This window comes from Perna viridis, chromosome 10, assembly GCF_037379345.1.
Source record: "Perna viridis isolate PV_CMFRI_1.1 ecotype Kerala chromosome 10, ASM3737934v1, whole genome shotgun sequence".
Classification (NCBI taxonomy): Eukaryota; Metazoa; Mollusca; class Bivalvia; order Mytilida; family Mytilidae; genus Perna; species Perna viridis.
The window spans coordinates 33,707,842-33,719,908 of NC_142454.1; the positions used below are offsets into that span (position 1 = coordinate 33,707,842).

Genomic DNA, 12,067 nt, shown 5'->3' on the forward strand with positions numbered 1-12,067 from the left:
GTGACTTTTACGGCAGCTGAATTACCATAATTACTTTGGAACTTCTTTTATTTTTATCTTCCATTGATTGTAAAATGAAAGGTATCTGTAGTGAAAATGGCATTGTTTGTTATGTCTAATAATAGTCAATGATTTTGTTAGTTTCCCAACTGATATAAAACTCAGGGGCAGGGGCCTTATTTGAAAAAAGGTAGAAAAAGCCCTGCAGCAACAAAATTACATCTGGCAATCATAAAAATTCAACAGTGTTAAAAGATGAAGAACCCTACATGAGAATTAAATATCTAAGCAATGGCTTTTGTACTATTTCAATTGTTACTATGTTTACCATATGCCATATGATGGACCAATAATGAAGCAAAGAAACTTCAGGTACAAACTTTCAAAACAAAATATTCATGTACATTGTGATACATTGTGAGAATATTCTTCCATTGCAACTAAAACCAAAATTTTATAATTCAATGATGCCATATCCAGCTTTGTAACCAGCGACCAGTAAGTAAACGATAGTTTTAAGGTATTATGTTGACCTTTAATTCTTGGTTAAGTCTCTCCACTTCATCCTTCGTATCTTTCTTCACTTCTTGATCAATCTCTGATGGACTGGAGTAGAAAACACTGGCACCAACAATAGAGCCTCCATCTCTAGTTCTACCCCCGGTGAGGTTCACTCCCGCTGCACACCAGATCTGTTAAATAGGCAAGTAAAAAAGATTTAATGTCAAGGGGTAAAACTTGGCTAATTTGAAACAACAGGCTTATCCGAAGTAAGACAAATTTTCACTTCGATATTACTAACCACCAATATGATGTTTACTATGAGTTAACATAAAACTACATTACCAAAGTTTAAAAAATTAATTTGAAGAATAAGTGGTCCTGAAAACGACAAAAAATTTAGAGCAAACAAGTAAAAAACTTCATGAAAATGTAGTTGCCTATGTAAAACAAAGCATGTCTGTTTATTGGAAAATAAAGTAATTAATTAGATATTAAGTTGTTTGACCATTGAATTCTGAATCTCCAAAACACGTTAACCAATTAATTGAACAGCTTTGTAGACCCTTTCATGTTAACTAAGGGGTAGTTGATGAGCATGCTTATTATACACTTCAACAAGAATAATTCTTTTGTTCTACCATAAACCATACACCAAGAAAGTACATATCACATATGCACATCAACTACCCTGAAATTAACACAAAAGGATCTATTGAAAGCTGAAGTATAGAGGATGAACTAAATACAGTTAACTGGACACTAAGTGGAAAGTAAAACGAAGAAAAATAAGAGTTATTTTTCGAAGTACATGTATGTAAAAAGAGTAGAATACCTTTTACTCCCATTTTTGGTAGTAGATATTAAAAGAAGGTACATTTAAGATATTTAGGATAACATGGGAGATAAATTTATTTGGTGAAGCTAGAGAGATTTCTGCATGAACTGAATGAAGCTCACCTTTTCCCAGTGATAGTAATACTATCAGAAATAAAATTGCCATTAAGGACCAACTGAATCGATTCATTCTAATTTTACTTTGTTTGCAAGATGAATCTATGAAAAATAGGCAGTTCTCTATTGTATTTTTTCTGGCTACGATCTATGGCTGGTGTAATCTTATGAGCATTTTCCTTCATCTTCATTTTTTGTATCCACGTAGTTTTGTAACCAAGTAATTTAAAAAAAAACCTTTTGAAGGATGCATACAATAATTACAAGGAAATGAATGTACAATTTCTTTTTTGACAGATGACTTCAGATCTGAAAATCTTATATCAGATATCTGTTTTTTCATTTACGTCCAACTCAGTTCCAAGCTTCTTTATATTTTTTCAGTAAGAGAAGATAAAATTTTGTAGCAGAGAAACCCTCCTACCTTTAATCCATCATCTTTCTCCAGCAATGGTCTACAGTAAACTGGTACCGGTACTGGTACATGGTTTTTGGATGGTACATCTCTAGATACACTAGTAAGCTTGGCTGGTAAGCTCCATCCATAGGCCTGAAGACGTCCATCATCCTTCTTTACATGGGCTCGTACCTGTTTATATTGTTCCATTCTTTCCTTTTCTCGTTCTTTCTTGGCCTTATCAGACAATCTAGAGGTATAGGGAACAACAAATTGGAGAAAAATCAATGAAAAAAGGCAAAATAATCAACAAATAACAATATCTACCAGTTGTAAAGAAAAACTGAAGAAAATAACAACCTCGCGAAAAATGTGAAATGATTTTATAACTTGGCAACAAACAGAAATTTCAAAGGAACAGCTGATGGTTGGATTCATCAAATATTTTTTCAACTAAAATTCATAATGGACACTAGTACATGCAAAAAAAAGTTAAATAAAATATTTAATTCTTATCAAGATAACTCCATACTATTCATGCAAAAGCACTGTTAGAGTAGTCATTCTACAACACATTACTGAGTTTTATTCCATAGAAAAGGTATTACTTGAAACAAATATATACATTTTGTATAGTAAATTTTGAATGAAATGAACAACATAAAAAAAAGTTTCCTTCATTGAATTCTCATAAGTTGACAAAAGATCAGAACGTACATTTGGTGTTGGTGTGCTAACACTGGATCTTCTAATAGCGATTCTATCTTACTGGATCTAAAGGCAAGATGCAACAACATCAATTATAATATCACAAAATACAATGTACTATAGAAATCCATACTGTCTTCAGGAACTTGTTTAGTAATAGAAAGCTGAAGACAATATGATTATATATACAGTTATATAGATCTTTTCATCTTAACTACAGGGTAGTCAATGACCATGCTTAATAAACAATTCTGCTAGAAAATTTTTTTGTTTTACCCCAAATCCTACCCCATGGAAGTATATGTCATGGATGTCGTGGACTACTCTGCATTTATCATGAAAGGGTCTATTATGAAGGTACTTTTATTCATGGATATCAGATTTCAAGGTTTGTCCAAACTTTAATATTCTTCAAAAATTTGGAATTAATGAAATTTTATCACAACATCTTTGTTTTAATAGAGAATGTACTTTATGTTGGGAATTTTAATTTGTGGTTCAAAGGAACCATAAACTAGAGGCTCAAGAGAGCCTGTATCGCTCACCTGGTTAACCATTTGCTTATTTGAAAAACTTGAGGAATGAGACAGGCTAAGTTAAAATCAACTAAATTGTCAAATGCAAGAAATGCTTTTCATGACCTGAACCAGAAATTTGCTAAAGGCAACGGTTTTTGAGTTACTTGCAAAAAACTGCCATCTGACCCCTATGTTCTATTTTTAGTAACGGTGGCCATGTTTTTTCATGAATCAACAATCCCAACTGTCATTCTGTGCAGAACACCCAAAGGAACAATCATGCCAAGTTTAAAACCTGTCCGTCCAGTAGTTTCAGAGAAGAAGATTTTTAAAAATTTGTCCATGACGACGATGACGGATGCCAAGTGATGGCATAAGCTCCACAAACACAAAAATTGAAACGTGACGAAAAAAAATTTTCTATCATTATTCAGAAGAAATAAATTTTAGTAGTATTCAGATAAAAAAGAAATCAACAAGTTTCCAATTTCACAATGGAACCACAGATGATAAAATAAGACTCATCAAATTAAAGAAACTTAAAAGCTGATACTAATGCATGAATAATAGTACTTTTATAAAAGTAAATTTTTGAAGGATCTGAACAAAGTAAAAACGAAAACAACAAAATAAATCCTTCAATAAATATGCTGCATGCAAAAGACTACTACAAACCTGTAAACAAGTTCACAAAATGATATATATGTAAAACAAATGAAAATTATGTTTCCATGCCAATATTTCTTTGTGATTTATTTTTGTACAAAACTGGTAGTAAATGGACAATTTTTAAAGCAATTTCTTTCAATAGTAGACAGATATCAGTCTTCACAGTTAAGTATTAGTCCGAAGACCAAGACTTGTCAAAAAGGAGGTGGGCATGTAAAATAAACTGCTACAGGCCAACAGGCACTATACAAAAATTTCTGGAAAATGTAATTTGGGCCTGTGAACTGGAAAGTTAGTTGTGAAGACTGCAGATAAAATAATTTACTAGAAATTCAAATTGTTCTACATCAACCAGTATAATTTCAATCAGTTATTCTCAGATTTGTAGTGCTGGACATATCATGACAAGCAGAAAAAAAGTAGTATTCTCAGATGTGTAGTGCTGAACATATCATGACAAGCAGAAAAAAAGTAGAAAGCTTCATGATTATGTATATATTTTTTGTAAAACGGAACAAGATCTGACTTGATATTTTAAAGAATATGTCTACAGGTACATTTGTTCAATCTCACCATTTCAAATACTTTTGAAAAAATGGTGACAACAAATGCAACACAAGTACATTCAACTGGATGAAGTATACCAACTTCTGAGTTTAGTCAGATTTTGTTCCATGAAAAGTAGAAATAATGAAGGACTCCAGGAATATAAACAATATTCCAGAAATATATTTCATTAAATATATATATTATATACAAACAAAATATTTGTTTTTGATAAAAATAATGAACACTGATATTTTCTCTTTTATTTCTCACATGTTTCCAATTATTTCATAAATTCAATACACAAATGAAACTTAAGAAAGTCAGTTTACTATTGAAGCCTTACTTTCGTTGAAATATAGTTCTGGAGTCAATATATAAGAAAACTCCCTGCAACCATTTTTAAAAAAGCAAAGTGAAAGATTTACCCATTATTTGGATCTATCTCATTCCTATCACAAGTAAAAGTAACTATAAAATCCATTGTGGTATTTTCAATCTTTATTGTTTATGTGCCTCATAACTTAAGTGTTGGTGAGGAATAAAAAAACCCCAAAATATTAGAAAGTGTATTATGCGTTCTAATATGACATGCTTCAAAGCTCTTTAGACCACAGCTATGGTAAAAAAGTGATAAACACATGACCAGTTTTTTGTGCAACACATAGGCTGTGTCTTTTCAAAAGTAGGAAGAAACTAGTCATATTAGAATTGAAATGAATCACAGAAACTCCATTTTATTATTGTTTTACCACTGGCTGGCCATTTGTGTCGTTATTAAACCCATTGCTATCGTTTAGGGTAAAACATTGCAACATTGATGGCCAGCCAATGGTAAAACAATGATAAAACTGAGCTTCCGTGATTTATTTCTTAATTATTACTTAGACAAATCAATATACACACAAACAACAATAAAATATGACACATCCATTCAAACACATTATTGATTGCCCATGATGCACTAGAACAACACATCTAACATGAAAGAGACTCTGGCCTTGTAATTCAAACTTGCAAATGATTATCAAATTGACAAGCAAGAAAGCCTATCAGTATTAACAATGGTGATGACTTCATGTATATTTGTCTTACAATATGTGATAAACAGTTTGACATGCTGTTTTTGATTGTAAATATCTGAGTATTGGTAGATATAACATATTTAAGTAAAACACAGCCTTTTTTGTTTACAGTGTACATATCTTTTTTACACCAGAAGTAACTTTAAAGCCTACAGACAAATATTCATGATTCTCATTTATTTTCGTATACTATTTAAAAATATTACTTATCAAAATATTGATTCTATTCCATCTGTACATTTTAAAATAGTATACATCTGGAGAAAAGAGTATGTACACTAAAAAAAAAATTAGGCCTATTGCCAAATACAGTATATTCCATTGGTTGTTTGGGGACAAAATAGGTAATTATCAAATTAGGTATAGACAATGTTCAAGTCTCCCTTACTACATCACAATGGCATTCACATTTTTACACAACAAAATAATCATATACTACTTACAGTTCATCCTGCATAAATTCATAAGCCTTAGCTTTGTCCCCTAGGTTATAAGTTTTCCTGGTTTTCTTGTTGGGATCCCCTACAGGCTGAACTTGTGTAGTAGGAGCATTATACTTCACTGTTGCCATGGGATACGGTTTCTTATTTGGTTTGTTGGAGGAACTAAACAAGTTGCTGAAACTGAAAAAGAAATCTAGTTAAAGAACTCTTTCATCAATGCATCTTAAAGCTGCACTCATTTCCATGTGCCATGAATTGAGTTCTTTCGTTCTATGCATCCCAAAATTAAAGACTGTGACACCATACACTCTGGCTTGAATGGATTTCGCATTTGCCTCTTTCTACCATAGGAGTGGACCTATGATAAATCAAAGTTCTGGAATCACACTAATCCACATAGCGGGTAACTTTGGCAAAGTGGTAATTTTGGTATATTTTAGCGGTCTTCCTAAATCTGCAAAAATTAGCACTGCAAGATTTTAATCTGGGCTTAGGAACTAAGTTTATCCCTTAGCATCCACCAAAATTAGAAACCCAAAAATTTTGCGTATACTTTTTTACCTCATATATGCCAAAATTTACACCTGTCAAAATAACCTGCTATACGATATTAAGGAAGCATGCTGGATATATTTACATTTTATGCTTTGACACAATAAAACAAAGTGTGCCTACTGTGACTAGTACATGATCAGAAAGTGTAAGTTATTGCACTGTCTTACGGTACATGCTAGAGTTTAAAAGTACCACTCAAAATAAGAATCATGCAAAATGTGATTTGGAAAGCCTCCTACATATTTTTATTTTTGATATTTTGCTTAAAATGTCATAGTAAAGAGAAAGTAACATGTGGCTTTTCATATAACATCGTTCACACAGGAGATAAAAATTATACAAAATTCATTAACCAACTTAATACAATATGTATAGAAATGCCCATCCTATTTGAACCGAAAATTTTGAAAACTGGTCATTACGAACCAGGAATTCCTACAGCCAGTCATTATGAAATCACAGCCATGCATTATGAATTTCAAAACGGGGCATCAGTACGGGACCATTATGGACTAAATCAAAATGGTGTACATTTCTTACGATAAGTGACAACTTTAATTAAAAGTGACTTAATAATTCAATTTATTAGATTAGGAGACTTAAAGTTGCTGAAAGATGGTACTGGGACTGAGTATTTTGAATTATTAGGTATGTTTAATTTTGTACAATAAATTTACGATTTTTTGGGGGGTTATGGGAAAAGACAACAAAACCTTCATGACTTATTTTAATAAATATTTGATTCATCAAGATATGAACTTATTTTAAATTATGGTGAAATCATATGTGTCAACAATAGACTCTTACTACATCCTGAAATAAAGTTGGTAAATAAAAGTATTAATGCACAGCCTTTTCCATATTAGTCCTGTAACATGCCCTTGGTATTGATAAAGGCCTTGGATGGCCATTAGAGCCATCCTTGGCCATTTTTAGTACCTTGGACATGTTACAGGGCCTATATGGAAAAGACCATACATTAATACTATAATAATGTAGAAAAATTAAGGGAAATAACTCCAATTAACACTCAAATACAATAGAAACTACTGGATTTTCCATGTGGACGATCTCCTAAGAGCTCACAGATTGGAATGAATAATTATACATTTCATCATATAGACCTACAGAGCAATTTAATAACAAAAATAAAAATATGTAGCTTTTTTAAGGTGTATCTCATTGTAAAGAATTTGCATGATTCTTACAAAGACTGCTACTTAAAATTTTACAGCTACCAATACAATTAATACAGGGTTATGAAACCAACATACAATGACTGATGACAGAGTATTTATAGAACAGTAACACGCTTCAACACTAAATAAGTCTTGTGGATACTATAAAGAACGATCCTTTTAAACTATATATTTCAAACAATATGTATATATGTAAAAACATTTAAATATTCTCACTGAAAACACAGGAGGTAATTTCCCAATTGCCACCTTTTCATACATTTTTTATTAATTCCTAGAAACTGCTATTTAATCCAAGCAATGCCAAATAATTCCTTCTATCAAATGCATATGCTTCATCGATAAGAACGTTTTTTTAATAAGCTTTCATGAATAACATGATATGCAGTGGAGTGCTCTCCCTTTACCAACATAAAGGTGATGTGAGGAAAAGGTGCAGGGAAATCAAGTAACATGATAATATAGCTGATGACATAGTGAAGAAAATTTAAAATAATGATTATGACATTTAAATATTGTAGTAAATTGAGTGGAGTGAAAGTCAGGTCTGTCAAATCTCATGGATCATTTCAAGAAAAATTCTTAAAAATTAAAACATTCTTTTGTATAAAGAAAACACAGTAAAAAAAACAAAATACCCTAAGCAAATGTTCCCTCATTTTGACAATTAATACTCAAAGATGATTCAGACATTTTTGAATATCAAAGAACCTTAAGCTGAACATATTTTTAGCATTTTTTTTTAAAGCCTATTATCCCTCCTGGGTCATAGGCAGCCAACAAGCTGGATTAATACTTAACATAGCTAAGCAGTTATCCTCTCAAATTATATTTCAAAACAAAATCCTTGAGCAAAAACACTTTACTTAAAATATTTTCAAACTGGAAGAGACTTTTAAATAAAAATGTCCTGAATTTTCAAGCCTTGCAGAACCCAAACTTATTGTAAGAAAAGGTTTTAGTTTCCTACAGGGGCTGATCCAGGATTTCAGGTAAGGTAGGCCTCAATAAATAAAATAGCGAGTGAAGTGAGTCAAACAAACCAAGATTTCTTCTTTTTTGTGAAAAATTAAGATTTCATGCAAAAAAAACAAAAAAAAATCTCCCAATTGTGGGGTGTGCCCTTGTCATATACACTGTCTGGTTATTGACATTACAGATATTACCATCACATTAATAGATACTAGAGATCTTAGCTTCACTACAGTTATATAACCTCTATAGTCTTACAAGCATATTAGTATGGTCCCATATTCCCATTATAAATTCTTTGCAACTTTATGGCATTACTGAAAACTAAGGTATTTTAACATGATAAGATCTAGAAAATGTTCTGTTACAACCCTTTCTAACCAACCTTAAATAATTGTCATGCTTTTCTGTAGTATTCATGGAACAGAATCAGTTTTGGTGAAAAATAAACACTTCATCTCAATTCTAAATCAACCATAACATTGATAGGGGAAAATAATAGGTTTATATACCTTTACTCATCAGGAAAAAAACAAATGAAAAAACAGGACTGTTGAAATTAGAAATAAAGCAATGAAGACTGGATCATAAAAATAGAACTTTTTACTAAAAAACATAATTGCAAATGAAAAAAAAATATCAGACTGTTGCAAAACTATAAATTTAGAAGTTACAGAGAACATCAGACCACACATATTGACTGTAGTTATATATTTTGTCTTTCCATTCACATAGCCCTGTAATATCCCAAGACATTAAATAACCTCATAATATTACCTTTAATTGTGCCCAAAAGTGAGACAAAAGATGTACTACAAGTAGTCTTTTATTACTGTGATTTTAAATCTATCACATTTTTCATGGCCAAAACAAATAGCTCTCAGTAAACTCTAAATTTACAATATTCAACATCACTCATCTGGTTGGTTCAGGCTAGCTACATTTGCTCAAGTAACTGGCTAAGCATTAATCAAAATTGTTACGGATATAAAGCTGTGTTAGTAGTTGCTGAAGTAAACATACCTGTTAAGTTTCTTAGAGAATTCTGACCTATAATAAATAGACAAGCAGGAAAGAACATATAACAACAGTGAAACACAACATTGATCCATGCAAGTCTACCATGCTTGCTGGCTACAAGCAGCAATGCCACAGCTAGGAATTCAAATAAACCATGCATAGATTCTCTTTTCGTGGGAAAGAAATATACTAGTCAGTGTTCTCACTAGGCCCATATTATTTTGTGCTCTATACAGCTCTGATTTAAAGCACTTTGCAATCTGATGCATAAATGCACTTTATGTACTTCTCTGTCTAAGAATCAGGCAAAATGTGTGTAAGGTGTGGCACATGAGGGAAAAAAACAGAGATTGTATTGCATGATCCAATTATTTATACCTCATTACCTTCAAAAATAACCATCAAAATGTTTGTAAAATTTGCCTTTTTAAAATGTGGATTCTTCGGGTTTAGTTGAAATGCACTATAAAAAAATGGCAGGACAATTTCCCTGCAATTTTTCACTTTATAAGCAGTCAAAGTATATCTACATCAGAGATGCTTCAGGATAAATTTAAATACCTTTTCAGTTGTTCTGGATGTACGGACTATATTTTAGGCCAAAATGACTAAATTGGGTAAAATATGCCATTGCCTGATTCTTACACAGAATAATACTTAAAAGGAGATCATTCTTCTGCTACTCTTGATATTTCTTTTATTCAAATTGACATAAATGTAGTAAATACTACCAGTATATATTTTAGCATTGAAAATAACAAAGTTAATAGTGAAAGACAGATAACATTGCACTAATGAAAACTGATATATGAAAGTACAAAACTGTTTTTCTGAAAGTGGATCTATTTGATTTTTTTATTTTAGGGGTGGGAGCTAGGATAAATTTTTAGTCCTGGATATCTTAAAGTTGGAATTTCTAGTCTAACTGACAGTCTTTGTCTTGCAATTTTTATTAATCATAGTTACTGAATATCTCACACTCATTTTGTTGTTTTTTTTTATATTGCTCAATAAGTTTGAGCAGTTCAATTATCTGAGTGTGTTTTTTTTTGTTTCTTTAGTGTTTTGTCATTTGGTGTTCCTGACATTGTTTTATTCAAGGATTTCCCCTCATTTTTACCTTCAGTATTGTTATTTTTATTGGCCATCTTTTATTTCTTAATATAAACAACTCTGTCTTATTTTTTTTGGTTTTAAATTTATTTCATCTTAGCCTCCCCAATAACATTCAAAGACTGTTCCCCAAACAGCTTTGCCTTCATTTATGGTAAAGAATGAAAACAATTATACAAGTTGTTTACGTTCTGCATATTACTGTAAAGGCACAAATTATATATATCAAGTGTATTATTTAGTAGTTAGCATTTTCAAGTACAGCATGATTCATTTGAACTTCTAAGAGCTGAATGTACAAGTATGTATACCCTTAAAAATGGCCAGGCAGTTCTTAACACCCTAACCACCAAACTTTAAAGCACTATACATACAACCCAGCTGATTAGCAGAGTTTGGAGGTTTATTATTTTTTTAATCTATCAGTGCAGGTGTGGCAATAATGCAAGCATTGGCTCAGTGAAAGGCTACAGAGGTGAAAAAAGTTCTGAAAGCATTTCTCTATACAGTCAAACCTGTTGTAGCAACCACTTGTATTCAGCATACAACTGTCTTAAATGACTATGTATAAAATATCCCTAGGTAATGTAAATGTATATAATAACAACCTGCATATAAAAACCACATGTCTAACATGATAATTAATTTTGCCCTCCCTTTGAAGGTCACTTATTACAGGTTTGACTATTTTTAAACAAAAAGTTCAATACTCCCTTAAAATAAGCTCCACAAACTTCCAAAATTGAATCAAATTGACTAATAGAGATAAAACTCTCAGGTTGCAGTTTTCACTAATCACTTTTTCTTTTTTATTTCAATGCTAGTTTCACAAGTCATATAAGTTTTGCTCTTTCTACTCAACAGAGTGAGCTAGTCAACTGTTTTCAACTACATATTTACTACTGTCCAAGCTAGTATGTTTTTTTCACCTATCAGCTGAATAATTCCCTGTATTTTTCTACATATTGAGTTCAATCTGTTATAAGTAATGGTAAAAAAGAAAAAGTACCCAACAAATGAAATTATCCAAGACAGACATGGGTATATCATTCATGTGTTTACATTAAAATTAAAAACAGCATTTCTCTTAAACAAGTATTAAAACAAAGAACCCAGACCACAGAGACATGATTTCTCTGATAAAATGATTGAATACAATAAGAAATTGGACCCTTGAAACAATAATTCTGTCACAAGTCATTATGGTAATGGTTGTAGTAGAGTTTTAAGCAATTTTACACGAAATAACATCAGCAAACCTTCAAGATCAATGTACCTAATAGATAAAGCTTCCATACCAAAATTATTGGATATTTTCATAACCCAAGTTTAACTTGCTCTACTCTTACATTTATAACAGACATACTGACTAAAGCAACTGACCTTT

The 12,067-nt window shown here is 31.5% G+C and overlaps 1 protein-coding gene across 19 annotated transcripts in view; it reads right to left on the minus strand.

Annotated features, from left to right (window-relative positions):
• The window catches only part of LOC148605504 (C-Jun-amino-terminal kinase-interacting protein 4-like), a 59,259-nt gene that overhangs the window by 25,064 nt on the left and 22,128 nt on the right, over positions 1 to 12,067 (minus strand). For 11 of the 19 annotated variants that reach the window (XM_088548855.1, XM_088548857.1, XM_088548856.1 and 8 more), the window contains 6 exons: positions 9,571 to 9,597; positions 5,822 to 6,001; positions 4,722 to 4,745; positions 2,570 to 2,626; positions 1,880 to 2,102; positions 534 to 692 (listed from right to left, as the gene is read on the minus strand). In XM_088548855.1, coding sequence (XP_088404981.1) covers positions 534 to 692; positions 1,880 to 2,102; positions 2,570 to 2,626; positions 4,722 to 4,745; positions 5,822 to 6,001; positions 9,571 to 9,597 — 670 coding nt within the window. The remainder of the gene's footprint in view (positions 1 to 533; positions 693 to 1,879; positions 2,103 to 2,569; positions 2,627 to 4,721; positions 4,746 to 5,821; positions 6,002 to 9,570; positions 9,598 to 12,067) is intronic. The other 8 variants (XM_088548844.1, XM_088548860.1, XM_088548859.1 and 5 more) reach the window with 6 other exon arrangements.